Genomic DNA, 20938 nt, shown 5'->3' on the forward strand with positions numbered 1-20938 from the left:
TTGTAAACAGGAGTTCATTTATTCACAGTCCTCTTTGTATCAGGGAGATTAGACTAGAAGGGAAGCTCTTCTGGCATCGGCGAACCTTTGAGCTGTTAATTCAACCCTGAATTGCTGACCTGTGGTATTGTGAATATGAGATTATCTAAAGAGCACGCATTTGTTTGTCAGCAGCGAGGGATTTACACATTAATTGCTGGGCTGTTATGCATTTTGAGATTTGTCCGCTATTGTTGGCACAGAATTGACACGGGGGTGTGGGGCAAAATGAAATCCAATGAGCAACCCTGCTGACATTTTGATAAAATTAAATTTAGACTGGCTAATTATATGTGCCTATTCTTTGTGTTCTACTACACTACAGCAGCCCAGGGTGAAACACAGATGCAGTTACCACACCCAGCTATTGTTCTGGGCACACCCTTGTGCTGGGACATGAGGCCGCAGATTGAGAAAGCCTGTATTCAACAAAGAAGACCACATGCACTCATATACAATCCCAAAATTACTTATTGCCAATAAAAAAAGAAAAAAAACCATCTTAATACATCAGATTTTGAGAGGGATAACTGTGTGTGAGGTATGGTAAATCTCCCAGAGCCAGGGTTTTCACTTTTGCTGCACACTGTGAAGGATAATGTTTCACCATTAGGAAAAAAAAAATTAGAATTGACAATTAAGGAGTGCAAGTAAGATACTGAAGCAGAACTGTCATCTGCTTCGTATTATTATTATTATTATTATTATTATTATTATTATTATTATTATTATTATTATTATCATTACTACTACTAGAAGTGTTCACTGACATGTCTTACATCGAATAGAACCCTTGATAAAATAAGATCCAATTGTTCTGGAAGGCTCGAAACCTCTGAGAAATGCTGTACGCTGTACCTAGTTGTCTTTTGCAATGCATAATGCTGCTGTGAGCCTCCCAGTTTCTCTGGAGGTGATTTGCCATCATGATCAGAGATTGCAGTAACCAACAGAGTTAAACAGAATGAACATTTGGGCCAAAGTGCTTTCAAACTGCAATTTCACTGGGCGAGTTATATAATTTTCTTCATGCTAGTGGAAGACATATACTATACAGACTGACTATCTCAAACGCTATTGATTGAAATTGTTCCCAGCTTAAGCTGTGGTGTGTTACATGCTCACAATGACTTTCAGATGGTGTGGTAACGTACAAGGGAACCTATCTCCAAACTATATGACGTGAGTGAAGGGCTATTTTCGATCAGTTTAGTACTTTTTCAGTTAATTTATCTTGCAGTTTTGGGGGTTGGTGATTAAGTCCCATAGAGCTCAGATTGTATTCCTTTTTAATTATTGTACTCTTGAGATATGGTAAAGTAAATTAACTTGTCACAGAACAACATGATTTCTGTTATTAAACCATTACATTTGATAAGGTTGCATGCGCTATTTAAAGTGGGGCCTCGAATTAGCATAGAAATTCCACAAAGACGTTAAGTTCCCAGAATTGCATGAATACCCTATTTCCTAATCGGGCCATACCAGCCAGTGAATATGTTGGATTTTAACCTGATTTGCTTTGTTTTTTAGCATTGTATTCTGTTAAGAAATAGGCTTCCCTTTCAAAACATCTCTTATCTGTTTAATGCTGAATTAAGTGTAGAGACTGCATTTTCCTACAAAATGTTTGTTTACGATGTGGAGTTGGTGATAAATAGTATAACAGTATGTACCGAGCAAATCTGAAATATCCTGGCGACACTGTTGTCCACGGTAGTGTGGAAGAGAGAGTTGCACAAGACCATTTGTGCAGCTTCTTTTAAAAGTTGTACTGTGATATTATTGTAGAAGCGAGCTGAGGTGGAGGTATTATGCTGGCACATAACCCGCATACCTCAGTGAGATTTATAAGGAGCGTTGGTGTTAAAGTACAAACATATGAAATTGTTTGAGTCAACGTGCAACATATTTTGAGTTTCAATGGCCAGTCTTTGCAATATTTTTAGTGTCCTCCTGTAACTTGCTGTTGTACAGTACATCGCCTGCTATTTTTAGCTAGCTTATCCCAAAAAAGACGGCAAAAAAATTATTTCTGTATCCTCTTCACTTACATAAAAAAATAAAACATTCTCCTTACAAAAACAACTACAGCTCTCTCCACTCAAAGGTTTCAATAAACAGCCACAGTGTGCCTTCAGCAGCTTGTTTTCACAGCTTTACTGTTTGTAAAATGTAAGGGTCTCTCGTTCTCAGCTGACACATGAAACAGGATTACCATTGTGTCTCAGAGCAGATTGTTTAGTTTGCAGAGACCATCTGTATTCTGAGCACTTCTCTGAAGATGTGTGGCTTTTGCAGGGAATACCCAGTAGCCTAGTGATATTGACACAGACAATATTTTACTTGCAAAATGATAATGGTTCAATTCATTCATTCACTCAGTGAGACATTATGAGGCACGTCCTTGTCTTTTCATGGGAGCTGTAATTATCTGAATGTACTCAGCTGGACACAGTCTGCTAGTTAATGACCTCCATATAGCTGCAGCCTTTCTCCTGGCTAAGCAGTCATGTGTTGCTCTATTAACCAGTTTTTGTTTATAAACCTTGAATCTGTTCCACAGTGTGGAAATGGGACGAGTTTTATTTGGCCGTGTTCAGAGCAACCTGTAACATTTTCACTCAAGCTTATCTCACCTTCTCGTCTTCTCATAAACTGCAGCTACAGTTTTTATTTTTTATTTTATTCTCGCTTGTTCATGTTTTAACACGCTTGGATTAATCTGAAGTGAGGACATATATTTCTAAACCAGGTATCATAGTTCAATGCCCATGCCTTCCTTTATAATCCTGTCGTAGTGTGTTAAGGACTTATGTTGGTCACCCTGCATTGCTGCTTGTTAGATATAAATACCCTACTTCCAGAAATTCAGGAGGAAAAACCTTCTCAACCCACTGTATTCACTGTTGAAAACACAGTAACAAGGTCAGAGGCTTACTGCGTCTCCCTCCCCAGTGGGAAACATCCTTCATAAATACTTCAGCCCTGGATGACGAATTGAGTGGCCATGCAGTGAGGTAACGCCATGCAACTGCATTCCAGTACAGGTCACTCGGTTCGGTAGCCCCGGGCATTAGGACAAGTGTACTGGTGAGATCTTATTTTTTTTGCAAGGGTTACATGTGCCCTGTTATAATGTTCACAGAGGCATACAGTTACTGATTCGATTTTAATTAAATTGCAGCATGTTATTCGATAAGACATGGAAGACAACTGAATCTTGCCGGAAAGGAAGGGAGCTTCATCTGTGTTTATTTATTGGCACTTTTAAGTGCAATACAATACGAGAAACACTCATAATGTCAAAAGTAGAGCATAAACCACTATCCTCTCTGGTCTGCTATGGTTATGTGATCTTTTAGGCTAAATGGTTGCCCATTGGGCCTGTCTAATATTATTCCAATGTTCTGGAAGCATTTGGTATTGCAAAACAGATAATGAGAATAGTCTTCATTTTTGTGGCCCAAGTAGACTACATTTTGTGACTGTGTGTTGCATTTTAACACTGCTCTCTATTTTCAGCTTTATTTTAGATTTAATTACCACAACTGGAGGGCCCAGTATTCAGTTAAGCCACACATTAGTATGAGACATTTGAGCCCGGACAGCCAAAAGAACAGCAGCATGGAGAAAACTCCCTCTAATCTTATAATGGAAACATGTCAGTTCAGTATGTGTATGTTACTGTTTAGTATAGATTGCTAAAGTGAAGGTAATATTAGATCTAAACTGCAGGCTGGTCCTCAGACATGGGCATGTTTGTTTGGCACTTAAAAAGATTACATTTAATAGAAGGAAAGGATTATCACATGCTAATGCTGTCTGGGAACTAAGGGATTGTCTGTAAATGCTGGCTAACATTTGGAAAGGGTACACAGAGAAGCAGTCCTTGTTGAGCAAGTATTACATTTTTTTGTCGGACTGTGACTATTATTATTATTTATTTATTGGCAGATGTCCTTATCCAGGGCAACGTATAGGTTAAAATCTGCCTTAGTCGTTGAAAGATTTACTCACTATATTTTAAACTGTTGAACAGTCAGTAAAACAGTCTGCTAAAATAACTATAAGACTGTCTCACCCTGGCAAGATTAAAAAGATGTGCTAAACATATGGATCTCTGGTATCTGTGGACTAGAGGTTAGTTCTCTTACCGATTTTTTTTTTTTTTTTTTTTTTTTGCTTGGCTAGATCAGGTAGTCCAGCTACATTCTGTAGACACAAGCGATTTCTTAAAGGCACTGTAAACCTGTGTACAACACGTTTTCTAAGCAGTGTGTTTTTGAAGATTTGTCCAGGGGAATATAAACACAGTAATGGATCTACCAAATTGAAAAGTACTTTATTCCACCATTCTTAGGGTTCTGTTCCAATCTGTGGAAAAAACTGCTTTGTGGACATTGTTGTGTGCGATCCATCAGAGGAGTGATTGCTGCCCTTTTAGGAAGTTTATCTTTAAATGCATTACCAGTCTGATGGCCTTGAATGTGTCCAAAATGTTGTTTCTGTGAAGAGTCAGAGAATTACTGATATTTGGTCATCATAAGCAACCCATTTCTTGTTGCCAGGGAAGCAGTTAACTCCTGAGTCAAGATTCACTACACACATCTCAGTCATGAGTGTTAATCAGTTACCGCATGACCTGCTTTCTCCTGCTGATCCACCCAAGTAGGAAGGAGATGACCTGCAGGGAAGGTCATCTCACCGATTTTGTTATCAGCCACTCAACCTTATACATATACGGTTCAATTTTAATGAGGATACAGTACCAGAATATAAGTTCAGGACGTGAAGAACGGTGGATTCTCGATGACTTCGAAACGGCGCTGCACATGTTAGACTGAACAGGAAGTATTGGAGCTTGTGGAACTGGCTGGCTTGTCATGAAGGGGCAACACAACTTGCAACACACCTGCCACATCGCTGTATTTCCCCCTGATGGAGTGGGCTGTAATAGCTGTGGAGTTCAGCTTCACCTTTTCTTGTGGTTTTGTCTGTGACATGTAATCCGCTATCAACCAATACAAATATGGTCATGTTTCTTCTTGCTTTACGGTTGGATCTATATTTTCTTGTGGGTTTCGCATGTCTGTGATTTATTAACAAATCCCAGGAATCTCTACACAGAACTGAGCTCAGATTTTGATTTTGAACTATAGGATTTCTGTGCCCCCAACAGGAAATTTCCCTGAGAAATATAGTGCCCTGCTTTTTGTACAGGATAGACTAGACATTAAGCAACTGCGCTGAATCTTGAATGAATTGAAGGCATGTGAATATGGATAGCATTTCTCTGAACTGAAAAATATGTTTGAAATTTTGTTTTGGTGTCATACCTGGACAGAATGTGTTTAAACCTCCTGTGTCTATTCTAGTTCCATAGGAAAACTGATGTGCTATAGACACACACTCAAACACACACACACACACACACACACACACACACACACACACACACACACACACACACAATCCCAATAAAAATAAGCCTTCTTAAGCAACTGTGTCGCGCCATGATAAGTACATTTCTAATGAGTATCATGTATGGCTTAACATGTATATTACGTTTTAATCCTCAGTTTTGGCCTCTGTATGTGGGTCAACAGTGTGAAAGGCAGCCGCTTTAGCGCAGCTCTGTTATCGTTGGCAGCAGCCCCTGCCAGGCATCCCCAGCCTGCAGACAGTGACAGTGTGGCCCACTGGGAGGGGGATCCATTACTCTAGCTTAACATATTAACATACATTGTATGGCAAAGAGCAGATAGCGCTTTGTTAGGATTAAATTTTCCCATCCTTTATCCACTAACCCTGAGAACCTCTTGCCCATAACTATTCCTCATTTCCAGCTGGGTCTGTGTGTGGAGCCTAGCTTGCCAGCTGTATTGCCATCATGTTATCTGGTGCTGTAGCTGGTAATGTTGTATGTATGTCAGTGACATACTAGAGGGAGGGATGCCCTAATCCTATTATATGCCTGCCTCTCGCTGGGTTGAATGGGGGTCTGTGGACCTTTACTATAACAATGTGAATGTGTGAGGATTGGAGATGTGCTCTCTGAGTCTGTGTTATGGAGGCTGCAAGGTATCAGGAACCCGATTTGTTTTACAATGCAAGGTAACAATGCTTTTTTTAATGTTTTTATTTTAACTGAATGCCTTTTGATATCATTCACGTTTCACCCAGTGCTGCTTGACCAATTTATATCAGCATTGTGTAACATATGGATGCTTTGTGTGTACAGTGTTGGAGTTTATGTGATTTCATGTGGAAGTCTGTGTGAGGTTGTGGTTGCTGGTGTGTCATTTAATAGTAGGAACTGTTTCCAAATTATTTAATGAAACAGTTTTCCTTTCACTTAAAGAATGTCACCCTTCCTTCTCCTTTAGAGAAGTTTACCACAGTGCAAGAAAACATGAAAATCTGAAACACAGGAGACATTATGCCTAAATCTTAGTAAAGTAGGGTGTTTCAGACATGTAGTGGATCAAGGAAACCATATAAAACCAGTCAAATGGAATAATTGCAAAATACAAACTTGCTATAGTATTCAATGAATGGACTACACTGCTGTGATATGATCTAATTGATTCTCTTCGTAGTCTCTCTTCTAGTCAGAGTACCATGGCATTTCTATCACAAACGCAGTGCAGGAAAATATTGTTGACATTGATGTCACTATTGTTGATGTATTGAGGTTAGTTATTTGGACTTGGGGCGTTTTGGAAAGACATGTCTGCACAGTTGTCCTGTGGCCACCTTACCACACTTCATTAGAAGATAAAGATATAGGGATGTCTTTATTGAATCTTAGCTGCCCTACTGTTTTTTTGTCCTTTCGTTTTTATTTAAAAAAAAAAAAGAGATCCCTCTCAGGTCAAAATTGAATGGAAACCTGCACATGCTGTCTATCCATTTCCTTTGTGTCCTGTTTGTGTAATGCTGGACAAATATTTTAGTTGTTTTACCAATAAATGAAAAAGACAGAAAATGTGTAATCTGTCAATTGTTCCATTGCTGGACTTAAAATTTACACAGGCAAGTACAGTAAGTGAGGTCCTACATCCTGGACGGTAAAAGCTAAGTGCTGTCAAGATGTAGGGTCACAGTCAAGGGCTACGGGAAAGGGAGCAAGGAGGAAAACAAATCGAAAACACAAGAAGCATAATAAAACTGAGAAGTGCTATCTAGTGGGGATAAAAGGACTAATATTACAAGTACTGTCGGAAAAGATGCGTCTTGAGTAAGCGCCGGAATGAGGTCAAGGAATCTGATGTTTTGACTTCGGTGGGCAGGTCGTTCCACTATTATGGGGCCAGGGATGAGAAGGACCGGCTCTGGAGGAAGGAGAGTGGAGAGGAGCTAGAGTTAGTCTTCTGGCACTGGAGGAGCGCAGTGGTCTGGGGGGGATGTATGGAGAGACGAGTGACTGAAGGTAGCTTGGTGCAGTGTGGTCGAGACAGCGGTAGATGAGGGTCAAAGTCTTGAACTGAATGCGTGCCGCTATCGGGAGCCAGTGGAGGGAGTGGAGCAGTGGAGTAGCGTGTGCGAATCGTGGCAGAGAGACGCCAGACGAGCCGCAGAGTTCTGGATGAGCTGGAGCGGCGGGTAGTAGATGCAGGCAGGCCGGCCAGAAGGGAGTTGCAGTAGTCCAGGTGGGAGAGGACCAGTGACTGGACGAGCAGCTGAGTCGAGTAGTCGGTGAGGAAGGGACGGATCCGGCATATGTTGCTCAGGAAGAATCTACAGGTGCGTGTCAGCGTGGTGATGTGCTGGGTGTAGGAGAGCGCAGGATCGAGGGTGACTCCTAGATTTTTAGCGGAAGAAGAAGGAGAGAGTGTGGTGGATTCCAAGGGGATCGAGATGGAGAGTTCAGCAGAAGGTGAGGAAGAGTGGGGGAAAAACAGGAGATCCGATTTGGAGAGGTTAAGCTTGAGGTGGTGTGAGTGCATCCAGGCAGAAATAGCAGACAAGCTGGAAGAGATGTGAGAGGGGATTAGAGGGTCTGAAGAGGGAAAAGACAGGAAGATCTGGGCATCATCAGAGTAGAAATGGTAGGAGAAACCATGGGATGCGATGAGGGGGCCCAGGGAGCAAGTGTAGAGAGAGAACAGGAGCGGGCCCAGGACGGAGCCTTGGGGAATGCCTGTGAGGAGAGGTTGGGGGGTGGATGAGGAACCTCGCCATGTCACTTGGTAGGTCCAGTTGCTGAGGTAGGAGGAGAACCAGGTAAGAGCAGTCCCAGAGATTCCAAGGTCAGCGAGGCAGGAGAAGGAGGATGGAGTGATCGACGGTGTCAAATGCTGCGGAAGGGTCTGAGGACTGAGGAGAGGGAGGCACCCGAGCATAGCTGAGGGAGTCAGTGACAGCCAGGAGAGCCGTCTCAGTGGAGTGAGCTGTGCGGAAGCCGGATTGCAGAGGATCAAGGAGTGAGTGTTGGGACAGAAAGTCAGAGAGCTGACGGTGGACCGCCCGCTCGAGAGTCTTGGAGAGGAAGGGGATAGGGAGACAGGGCAGTAGTTCTGAGGAGAGGTGGTGTCAATGTTTGGTTTCTTGAGCAGTGGGATGACAGCAGCTTGTTTAAATGCAGAGGGGAAACAGCCAGAGAGGAGTGAGGAGTTGAGGAGAGAGGAGATGAAGGGGAGAAGATCAGGAGTGGTTGCTTGGAAGAGGCGAACAAGTTAATTGTTGCATAAGCTCTTCACTGTCTAAATTCTGCATGTTGTTTCTTTTTGGTTGTTGTATTGCAATAATGCCGCATTACTCTAACCTGCTGGGAGTCAGTTGTTTCTGATTTTGCATTTCAAATTTAGGCTCACTGCTTATAGGTTGCTCTTCAGGATTAGGACAACAGTTATGTTTATTAGCATACATTTAAGCCAGCCCTCTTGCCTACAAATGACAGAAATGTGGTCTTTGTGGTCCAACATCTGGTGCAAATAAGAGTAACCCTTTAGATTTCACCCGGTCCCACGCTATGTGCACCCTTTGTTTTGTAGGGTAAATAAATCCTGCCTTTAGAGGACAAAGCTTTACAGTAGGTCAGATAATGAAGGATAATATATGCCATCTGCACAGCCAATGGCCAGATAAGAGTTAAGAACCAAAATCTGTCATTACATGTAAATTGCAGTGTTTTGTTTTGTTTATTGTGCATGGTGCAGATTTGTACCCCTCAATGACCCTCCCCTGAATCTATACATAATTGATATCATTTAAAAAAATCTGCCACAGACCAGCTAAAGCCTGGATCACATCAGTTAGGCCCACCCATTCAAATCGCAACTTAAAAACACAGCAGTATTTAATAGTGAGTTTGAATTCAGCAGGAGCGATATTCCTGTCAAACAGAGAGCCTTCCCATCGTGTGTGTGTGTGTGTGTGTATGTATATATATATATTTATCTTTTAAATAGGTTTGGGAAAAAATCTATTGCTGAAAAAAAAAGTACTGTTTTGAGAATGTGTGTAGTACTTATTTTTCATACTTCATAAGCACAAATCCACCAGCTCTGAAAGCAATGATTAAAATAGTAATACCAAAATACCTGTAAAAGATTGATTTGCAAATTGCTGTTCAAGCTGTCTTTCCCCCTTTCACTGATGTGTAATTTCTATTCTTCTCTTAAGGTGAACATCTAAGGCCTAAGTGATGAGCTTAGCCTGTCCTCCATTTGAAGTGATTTGATATTTTCCACCTCAGCCCAACTGGACTCCTCTCAAGCAGGAAACTAATGGCACCAACTCTGCAGTTACTTCTCTTCACATAGCCTGGCTTCCTGGCTGCAGTTTGTTTTATAAGAGCGATGACATCATGCTTTAAACAGTGCCAAGCGCAATGGGGAGAGACATTCAGATGGCTCTCGATCTGATCGTTTAGCCTGAGCCCAGCCTTTTAACACACGTTTGAAATGCAGCTGTCCCAAGCCAGCGGTTTCTCTGTCTTTCCAAGGGTTTGCTGCTCTTCAGAAGTTGCTCCAGCACCACAGGGGGGCTGTTGCACATGATGTGGGGTGACCCCAGGCCGCCGCCAGGATGCCCATCACCCAAGAGAATGCGTTCAGTCACCTCCCCCTGCTGGAGCGCTGGCTTCGGGTCCAGTCCGAGCAGGACCCTGGAAAGGGCAGTCAGCACCTCTGCCAAGCAGCCATCCAGAAACTGGTGGAATACATTGAGCTGAACTTTACCGAGGGGCAGAGCGTGCTGCAGCCCACCCCTCAGAGGGAGGGCATGGATCTGGAGGTGCGGGGCGTCTGCCTGTGCAAGGAGGAGGGAGATGGCGATGAGTTCGGCCTCAGCTTTGGCAACATCCCCATCTTTGGGGATCCGGATGGGAGGAAGACAGGCGGGCGGAGGAGACGGAGGAAGGGAGACACGGGCCCCGTGCTGGAGGTGGGGTGTATATGGGTGACGGAGGTGAAGAAGCTGAGCCCAGCCGCCCGTTGTGGGGAGATCAAACTCCGCGATGAGCTCCTGTCTCTCAATGGCCAGCTGATGGTGGGGGTCGATGTCACCGGAGCCAGGTAGGCTCAAGATGTGCTGGTTTGCTCGATGTCTCAGTTTAGAAAGACAAGTCCTGTACATTTTGTAATATATGTATTTTTTAAAAATAATGAAATATGTTACTGATTGCTTCGCAGTTGTGCTTAAGAAATATCCTATTGCATCAATACAGAGAGGGCAAGATAGTTATGATTTTTCTTAGAGGTTGGGCTCTTTTTCAATAGAAACAGTTTTCACTTATTAGCTTCAGTAAGACACAGAAGAATGTTGTCCTGTATATATATTTTACTGTGATACACCCATTTTCTTTTTATACTCACCCAGTTTAGAATAATTTTTACCATTTCCCTTTACAGTTATAACCCTCCCTGTACTGGCACAGGAAAGAGAGCTGTCTCATGTTCACCACAGCGTAGGTGAGCAGTCCATGTGCTTCTCTGGACAGTTATCAGTCCAGGGCGCCAGAACCAGCTCACTACGATAGAAGACTAGTATGGCTCTTGCCCGTAACATTGCAGCCTCACAGGCCCCTGGCCAGCTGTAGGGTTTGCTGTTGTGCGTCGACAACAAGGAAAGCTTGGCTGACTCGTAGCCCAGCCAACCCAGGCAGCTCTTGTCTAATTGTATGGCTGCCCGTCAGGGAATCCCAGCACAGTCGGCTATGAAAGAGACCATTTCCACCCTGCAGTGTCTGGGTGTGGAGAGCAGAGAGGGTGGCTTCACGGCTCGGGGCCACTGTGAACTGATGTATTGCTTTCAAAAATGGCGGGATTAGGACTAGAGAAACGTGTAAAAGCTGTTAAACAAACCTGCGCATCAGGATTCAGTCTGGAGCTGCACACATGAAAAGCGGGGGTGGGGGGGGTATGGTGTGGGATCAAGGGGCAGCTAAAGTTGCAGATACATGTTTTGCACTCAGGCACCCCAGGCTCCCCTCAGTAATGCCACCTGCTCAGGGGGCGGAAGGCCCAAAACATCTGCTGGCACACAAACGGCAGGCCACTGCATGGGCCCGGGATGGTGTGTGAACTGCACACACCACTGCAGGAAACGGGGGGGGGGCTCTTCCTTCTGTGTGGGTGTGTATGGGCATCACACACACCATGCCAACAAGGCCAACTGACTAGGGGTAGGAGGGGTTCTGAAATCTGGACTCTGTCAGCACTTCTCAGGTCATCTGTAATGAAGACTTTTTTTTCTGGGCTTTTTGGCTGGCTTTCTTTAAACCTCAAGGCCAAACCAAGTCTAACAAAAACTGAAAGGGTGTTTCTAACAAGACGTTTGCTTTAAACCACGGATACGATGATTACTCCCATGTCATTCATGCTAACAAAGTGGACAATTTGTTAAAAATAGATCTTCTGGGGATTGGTTTGCAAAGTCAGTCTAACAGCTGGGCAGATCGTCGTTGCATTTTATTTTAATCCTGGACACATTAATTAACTGATGCTATCTGTTTGCTGATATCCCACAGGTTTGCACTAGTCACACTGTACTGCTGAAGTGTATTTTTCTTGGTTATGACCCACAGAGCAGAATAATAGTCCATGTTCCAGTGGTTAAGATCTTTATGAGTCATTGTTATGAACAGGGGTAACAGTGAAGTGAGTTTCAGAGTAACAAACAGTCAGTCAATAAGGAGGGTCCTGGTGATTAAAAATTGTTTCTATGATTCAGTACATAATAAATAGTTAAACAATAAATTTTGGTGGGAGTAAACCTGCACTGCACTGCACTTTGTCAGAATTGTACCTCAAAAATACTCACATCTGCCAGCGTGCTCTCGGTGAGTTGTTTTTTCATAGAGTAGGGCATGATGTTGCTATTACTGTGTAGGCTACTTTACTGCCCCGATAATTGGATTCAGAATGTAACTTTCTAGTGTATCCCAACCACACAGGAGCCAAGACACAATCTCTACTAAAGAGGAAACAAAATAAAATGCATCTTTTCAGATTCTACTTGTAATTTAGTAATTTATTCTCCTGTAAAATTGCACTTATACAACATTTTGTCATATTCTTGCCTTTGCATTACTTGCACTTTTATTTTGATATCCCCTATGCTCCCTCTCCCTTAGCTCTTAACTTTGACTTAACATCTTGTCTGCACTTAACAGCTTTTACAATCTAGGATGTAAGACCTTATGTATTATTTACTGTATATCTTGTATACACTTGTGTAATTTGGAATTTGTCAAATGTATTATGCCTTGAATTGCACTGTATTATTGCACTGGACAAGGGCGTCTGCTAAGAAATAATAATCAAGCAAACCAAACAGTCGTTGGTGTATACAGTGCATATTTTGATAGCTTTTTCCATTTCCTCTGAATAAATGTGTTTTGTTGTGGCATTGTTGTACCTTGATGACAGTGCAGATCGTCAGAAGTGTTGAAGAAGAGTATTTTTTGGTAATTGTGGATCAGCTAACAACCAGACGAGAAAACCAAACTCTCCTTTTGCTGTTATGTTCTAAATCCCACTTACACAAAAAAAAAAGTGTGGGATCTTGACAAAACCACTGAACATTCCCTGAAACTCATGTCAGAATATTCTCTGCACACTTCTACCTCAATTTGGGAAGACAGGGCTTTTCCTGTGCAAAAGAATGAATCCTGTTGGTGCCGAAAGCAGCCGTTAACCACAATGTGAACCTCCTCATCGCTTTGAAATGGAGAGCCCTGGATGTGTGCAGACACATGTGGGAGCTATATATTTGCTAAACTCATATGCAGAGCCAAAATTAAACTGAGAGGAAAATTTGAGATTTGGTACTACTTTTGCTTCAGACATGAGACAAAAACATTAATTAGATTTGTATTTATTTATTAATGTTCCCTAAAAAGAATTGAAATATTAAATGATGTTGTTTGCTATAGCAATGTGATTAAACTACAGTGTAAAAATGTGGACAATCCTCTAGAGGGTGCATATAGGATCTGCTGGGTGGTTGTCTACGCAGGAACGGCAAACCTGTGAAAACAGGAGCCAGACCCTGCACGCAAAGGGGCATTCTTTAAAAATGTGAGCCTCCGTCTCCTTTCCCAGGCAACACTTGTAGGTGCAGATGTCCACCAGGGCTAAACCCCTTCTGAACATGAACACTCGATTGGGGAGACACCGACTCACAACCATCCAGGAGACATCTTTTTGTGTATTTGTGAGGCAAATGTGCATAGCATTAGCCCAGATATTTCTGCAGATTTTGGGAGGAAAATCTTCTATTTTGCTGGTCTCCTGCATAGATTTAATCTGGTTACAGATTATCTTGTAGTCCCAGGAGACCAGCGAGGCTTTGTCAAGGCCAACTTCAAGTGGATGGTGATGGTGATGGTGATGGTGATGGTGATAGTGATGGTGCACATACTCTAAAAGGAACAACATGAACTGACACTTAGAGAGACAAAGACAGCGGGGAAAGGCAGTGGCCCCATGCCGGACTCCTTTCCACTCGGCCAGGGTGGACAAACAAGGGTGCACACAGGAAGGTAAAATACTGTTTATTGGTTGAAGTATTTTACATTTCGTAAATAAAAACAATTCAATATTTAATACTTATGATTAAAATCATTTAAAATATCAATTCTTAAAATCACTTAAAATTTTTTAAAATCTTTGTGATTTTTAACAAAACTAAAACAATTAACTTTAAAATAAACGTGCTCAAATCAAATAAACAAAACGTGATAAAAGCAAAAACTGCACACCAACAAAAGAGTCAAATACATTGAAAATAACTGAAAATGCATTAAACAAAATAAAGAAACAATTAAAAAGGAAAAAATAAAAAACAAACAAAAAAAGTCTAATGCATTTTAAATTAAACCCAAAACGGTCAATGTATTTGACAACAAAATATAACAAAACTATACCAAAAAAGCCCTAAACAATGTGATTTAAAAACAACTAAATCTTTAAAAACAATTAAGATTCGTTTTTTAAAATCTTTTTAAAACAGTCATCCGTAAAATCTTTAAAAGATCTTGGACTCGGGCTCCAGCAGGGGGAACTAACCGTCCCCGGAGGTGGGTCCCATCATGGGATCCTGAGCTCCCCCAGATCTTGTATGCGCCAGTTCTTATAGGCTTCCTCCTTGCCCCTCTGATGGACCTCCAGATTGACGTAGTCTTTTACAAACACCATGCCCCTCCGCGCGATGACGATCGGGTCCAGCTCCTGCTTATTGAACAAACAGATGTTCCGTCCCTCCCACAGTGCCTGCTTCACTGCGCAGACGACACGCCACCAGCACCTCAGGGTAGATGTTGAAATTCCCCTGGCCGGACCGTATAGGATCTGCTGGGCGGTCGCCCGCGCAGGAACGGCGAACCTGTGGAGGAACGGAGAAAACAGGAGCCAGACCCTGTGGGCGGAGGGGCACTCACTAAAGATGTGAGCCTCCGTCTCCTTCCCCAGGCAACCCTTATAGGGGCAGGTGTCATAAGGAGCTATGCCCCTTCTGTGCATGAACACTCGGGTGGGGAGACACCGACTCACAGCCATCCAGGAGACATCTTTCTGCGTGTTCGTGAGGCAAACGTGCGTAGCGTTAGCCCAGATAAACCGGCAGGTTTCGGGAGGGAAATCTTCTATCCGGCTGGTCTCCTGGGTAGATCTCATCTGACTACAGATGGTCTTATAATCCCAGGAGGCCAGCACGACTTTATGGAGGCCTACTTCGAGTGCAAAGGCTCGGAGCGCCCTGTAGAACGGCGGGGGATCCCACGAGTGCGGCCTGGTGTTATCCATGGCGCAGAGGCCGAATGGTCTCAGGCTGCTGGCAAAATAAAAGCGGTTCATGAAACTCACTTTCTTGCCAGCAGCCTGGATGTTCTTGACCACATAGGCCAGCCCCTGCGCCTTTATCAGCCGCACAACGTCCGGGACCCCCCTGCCTCCATCCAGGGTACCCTTCACCATCTGCACTCTTTTCAGCCTCTTCATTTTGCTCCCCCAGACAAACCGAAATATAATTCGGGTCACTAGTTTTGCGATAACCTTGTCTGGGGGGAAGATCATTCCTACGTAGAGGAGTATCGGGAAGAGGATGGCCTTTACGACCAGCACCTTACCAGCCATCGTCAAGGTCCTTGTGCTCCAGCCGTGGATCTTCCTTTGGACCTTTGCTATGGCCTCCTCCCAGCTCCGGGTGCCCGTGTTGTGTACATGCAAATCAATGTATAACTTTTTTGAAATGCGTTTTTCTGGATTTTGTTGTTGTTATTCTGTCTCTCACTGTTAAAATACACCTACCATTAAAATTATAGACTGATCATTTCTTTGTCATTGGGCAAACGTACAAAATCAGCAGGGGATCAAATACTTTTTTCCCTCACTGTATATATGTATGTGTGTGTGTGTATGTATGTATATATATATATATATATATATATATATATATGTATATATGTATATATGTAGTTAACATTTTGGGTTGGCCACTTAAGGCAGACTTTAAATCTGGTATTCCCATAGAAAACCTGGCACACATCAAAAGTTGTTAAGATGAATTGGCAAGACTTTACAGGGAAGTGGCCCAACTGCCTGAGCCGAGGGTTCCAATTAAAAGATGTATTTAATGAAGGCTTTAGTTATCACTGAGTGCTTTTCATGTAAGTGGTTTCAGTTAAAACGCTAGGTCCAAATGCTCACCACAGAATGCATATGAAATCCCTCCATTTAATGCGTCCTCCAGTTATTTCGTCCTCTGTATTTATTTATTTTTTCCCTCACAGCTTGGCTGCACATCTGTCTGTGGAGCGTATGGAAAATAGCTGTGTGGTTTTCTTTAAGTAATCACAGCAAAGCATTATAAATCTATGACCAGATCTCCCTAGTTTTACTGGTTTATAAATAGTACATAAACAAATAGTAAGGGATAGAAGGCATGTTGTGGAAACAATCTGTGTAAAATATATATATTTAATTTTCTTGGTTCTACCTAGAAAATGATTCTGCATCATCCCCATGTTTTATTCCTTGTAAGCTCAATTATAAAGATAGTACAGTTTGCCATTTACTTGTAGTGTGTAGTAGGGTTACAGCTCTAGGCACATGTTTGAGAGCTGGCTATGTTACTCTGACTGGGATTCCCAAAAGGGGAGGGGGTACAGTTAGCTATGTGCTGTCAGGGTCAGGTAGGTCCTTGGTTTGTATTGAAGAAATAGCCCCCTGTGGTTTACTGGCACCAGTGCTGCAGCAGAGTTGTGTGAGGGAGCTATCACTCTGTTGTGTGTGCAGTGGATGGTAAACCTTGAGTGCATGGCTGTAAAATGAAAGAAAACATTACTATTGACTATTGCTTTGTAATTTTAAGTATACTTTATTATGTAGACTAAACAATTCATATTTTTTTGTAAACTTGCACAAAACAAATGGATTTATATTGCATGATGGCATGCAGATAGATTTTGTTAATAATATTGTGGTCTAAATCCAGTGTCCATATTGTTGACATATTTGCTATAAGAAACGTCTTTGTGTTTGAAATGTACAGTGATTTATGTTTCACATAAAAAGTTTTAAAAGAACACTTGATCCTTTTAAAGTTTTCAAAGTTAAACTGTAATTATATGGTTTTTATTGGTTTTGGAACATCTGTAAATGTCAACAAAATGCAAAAACAGACCATAAATAAGATGGTTGTACCTAAATGCTATTGACCAAAAGACAAGTGAAAACAAAGTAAAATAAAATACAATAAAATCCCTGGTGCTTTTGAATTTAACAAATTAATAAATAAATACAATTTCCTCAATTTGAATATTTTATATTATCCGTTTACATTTTTGAAATATCTATTGGATCATGGTTGAAAAACAAGGAGAAATGAGCTTACCCTGGTAGAAATCTTGACAGGATCCTGTATGATTGTGTACAGGATCTTACAAGATCTTGTAGGATCCTGCACAAGATGTTGTACAAGATATTATTGCATAATCTTAAACAGGATCTTGTCCAATATTTCTACAATTAACTTAATACATGCCTACCTATGTTTATTCCTGTAACCAACATTGTGAATTGACATGCTATAATACAGGTAATAAACACTTTCAGATGGGAAAGGATTAACTGTAAAAATGGTGTGCTGTAGGTCACAGTCCATTTCAGGGATAGCTTAATTATATGAATCTTGCTTAGATTGTTAGAGACTTGTATACTATAGGTTAGGAAATTGTTAATACATTTCAATATACATATTTTTTAAGTATAGAAAGGTCTACCACTTTTTGTGCCCTAATCCCAAATGTTCAATATGATCTTCACGATATGATTACATTCATTATATACAAAGTAATTTAAATTGTGTCAGCTCATCATATCCCAAACTTCAGGTTTCAGCATGGGGATCATGGGGATTTCTGCTCCCTGCTCATCCTTATATTTTGATGTGCTTTCATTAGCCCTTGTCTGACCTTTTGGTTTGCACAGGGCTCATTATAAAGAGGGTCAGGACATTCAGTAAATAATTGGTTGGACTATAAATAAGCTGCTCCTGGCAGTAGGCCTACTTTCTCCTGAAATGCGCTCTTGTGTTTTGTTATTTATTCATTTGTATAAGGAGTATACCTCTTCTAAAGTACGCTGCCTCTGTATTGCATAATTAAGTATCTACATTAAACTACTGCGCCAGTTGCATGCCAAATGTCTCCCACTAATCTCATATATTAAAACTTATATAAAACTTGTATATATATATATATATATACACACCGATCAGCCATAACATTATGACCACTGACAGGTGAAGTGAATAACACTGATAATCTCGTTATCATGGCACCTGTCAGTGGGTGGGATATATTAGGCAGCAAGTGAACATTTTGTCCTCAAAGTTGATGTGTTAGAAGCAGGAGAAATGGGCAAGCGTAAGGATCTGAGCGACTTTGACAAGGGCCAAATTGTGATGGCTAGACGACTGGGTCAGAGCATCTCCGAAACTGCAGCTCTTTTGGGGTGTTCCCGGTCTGCAGTGGTCAAAGTGGTCCAAGGAAGGAAAAGTGGTGAACCGGCGACAGGGTCATGGGCGGCCAAGGCTCACTGATGCACGTGGGGAGCGAAGGCTGGCCCATGTTGTCCGATCCAACAGACGAGCTACTGTAGCTCAAATTGCTGAAAAAGTTCATGCTGGTTCTGATAGAAAGGTGTCAGACGGGTCAGGGCTGTTTTGGCGGCAAAAGGGGGACCTACACAATATTAGGCAGGTGGTCATAATGGTATGGCTGATCGGTGTGTATATATATATATATATATATATACAAAAAATCAAAACATCCTAAGTTTTTGATCTAAGCATTTGTATTTGGTGGTTTTGTCCTTACAAACCACTTCCACTGTGTATTTTCTAGGGTTGAAAAAAGGCCTTTGAGTTTTGCCACAAAGACAAGAGGCATTCAGGAGCATTTCCCTAAATCTTCCACCTCGTGACAGTGACGGTGGATCCAAGAGAAGAGGTGTGGGGGGGTGTACCTTTACCTTTTTACCTTCCTGCAGCACATGCCCGTGTCTTCAGAGTGGCTATGGAGTTAGAGGTTTTTCCATCTCTCAAATGGCGGTTACTGGCCGTGTCATGACTGTGACAGAGGTACAGACCTATATCCTCATGAGATCTCAGATGCGTAATTGTTTTTCCTTTTCGCAAAGATAAAGGATGGATTTAACGGTGGAATCCAGATTGGCAAGTATTACTGTCTGGAGGCTGAATACCCGGTTTCAGTTGCCAAAATGAATGCCTTTTAAGCAGGGCTTTACTGTGATTATACAGCAGAATTATTTTGTCTCATAAAAAAAAGAAAGACAGAAAGTGAGAGTTGAGGCAAGCTGGGCAGCATTTAGCAGAAACATTTTTTGGGATTTGGGAGATAGGGTTGAGCTTTCTAGGCAAACTCAGGTTCCACAGCAATGAAGTCCTTGCACACTTTCACTTTTGCACAACAGCACTCATACATCATCCATGACTTGACCTCCGTTATTTCCATATGATCTGTGAATCCACCTGCCTCATTGCAAATATTGAAGCCAAGTGGCCAGGCTCTGTCCACGACTCCGGAATATTCCACATTGTGTCAGAGATTCGAGGAAGGTGTAGGAAATAATCGTACTCGTATTCGTAATCAAAATCATTGCTTAAATATTTATTTTATGAAGTGATCTAGCAGTGTTCATCTCATAGGTCACTATGATGGGATAATTTCGCTACAAAGGTGAATAAACTATTTAGTACAACATAATACTACAGTATTATATATTTAAAAAAGAACAAAGGGTAAATATGACAAAGCAATAGAGAACTAATGGTTCTGATGCAGCAAACTCTTGGCGAACTACAAGCGTGCAGATTTAAATTGCTGTGACGAACATTAGGATGGTGCTTAAAAACAGAGCTTTGTACAGATATGCAGTAGTGACTGAAAAGTTGAAGGCCATTCTAAAACAGGACTGTGCCTTTTAGAGCAACATTTGTGGAAGTCTCTATCTTAACACAACTTACACAGAAATTGTGAACTTGCTTATTTTGAACTTTCAATGGGTGAACTCAGCAGCTCTGGAAGTATGCCCCAGTCTTATTACTGATCCCTGTACCTACTGAATGATCTGACTAGGTGTTTAAAGAGACTTCATCACTACGGCATTGCACTGAAAAATGTTGTCTTTTCATGAGTTCTCCACAGGGTGGCAGTGAGGTAAAGTCTTTGAATCCCCAGTGGGCTGGCATGTCTGCAGCTGTCTGAAACTTTGCCACTGCAACGTCCATGGGCGTGCGCCACCTCACAATGCAGGCCCTGTTGTGAGCGGTTACTGTTCTAATGACACGCTTAACAACAGAGAGCTGATGTGGCTGTAAGCAAATTGAGGTGGATTAGATAGCTTTGGCTTTTGTAGTCAAAACTAATTTTAATATGCTTACTGTGGTACAATATTCAAGTCCAAGCTTATAATTCAAATGAACCTGGTTAATTTTTCCCTCCTCCATGGCACAGACAGTAAGATTCCTTTGCATATTACTTGGATTGTTACTGTATGATTACGTAAGAAAACACACTTTGCAGTACTGATGTCATGCATGCATTCCTTACAATATCAATACAAATGGTTTACACCTACTGCCTAAAGGTTATATAGTGGGTAAGTAATCATTGACACAAATCCCTAACCACCTAATCGATCGACCTATACTAACAATTATTTCCAAGTGTGTTTTCAAGGCAAGAAGATTCTGTCAACTATCAGCTCATTATTTTTTCTGAGACTAAAGATAATAATACAAGACTCAGCCATAAAGTTATACAGTCAAAAGGCAAAGTACAGCAAGATCAATTACTTCAAGGTACTAGTGAACTGTTACAAAGACCCAATCCTGGAAGACCAAGTAAAACTCTGTGTAAAAGTAG

At 41.8% G+C, this 20938-nt stretch overlaps 1 protein-coding gene across 2 annotated transcripts in view; it reads left to right on the forward strand.

The window, feature by feature from the left end:
• pdzd2 (PDZ domain containing 2) overlaps positions 1 to 20938 on the forward strand; it is a 110910-nt gene that overhangs the window by 14723 nt on the left and 75249 nt on the right. For both annotated transcript variants that reach the window (XM_066712045.1, XM_066712046.1), the window contains exon 2: positions 9670 to 10562. In XM_066712045.1, the coding sequence (XP_066568142.1) occupies positions 10075 to 10562 (488 nt within the window). In that variant the 5' untranslated portion in view covers positions 9670 to 10074. The remainder of the gene's footprint in view (positions 1 to 9669; positions 10563 to 20938) is intronic.

Source organism: Amia ocellicauda, chromosome 8, assembly GCF_036373705.1.
Source record: "Amia ocellicauda isolate fAmiCal2 chromosome 8, fAmiCal2.hap1, whole genome shotgun sequence".
NCBI classification, from domain to species: Eukaryota; Metazoa; Chordata; class Actinopteri; order Amiiformes; family Amiidae; genus Amia; species Amia ocellicauda.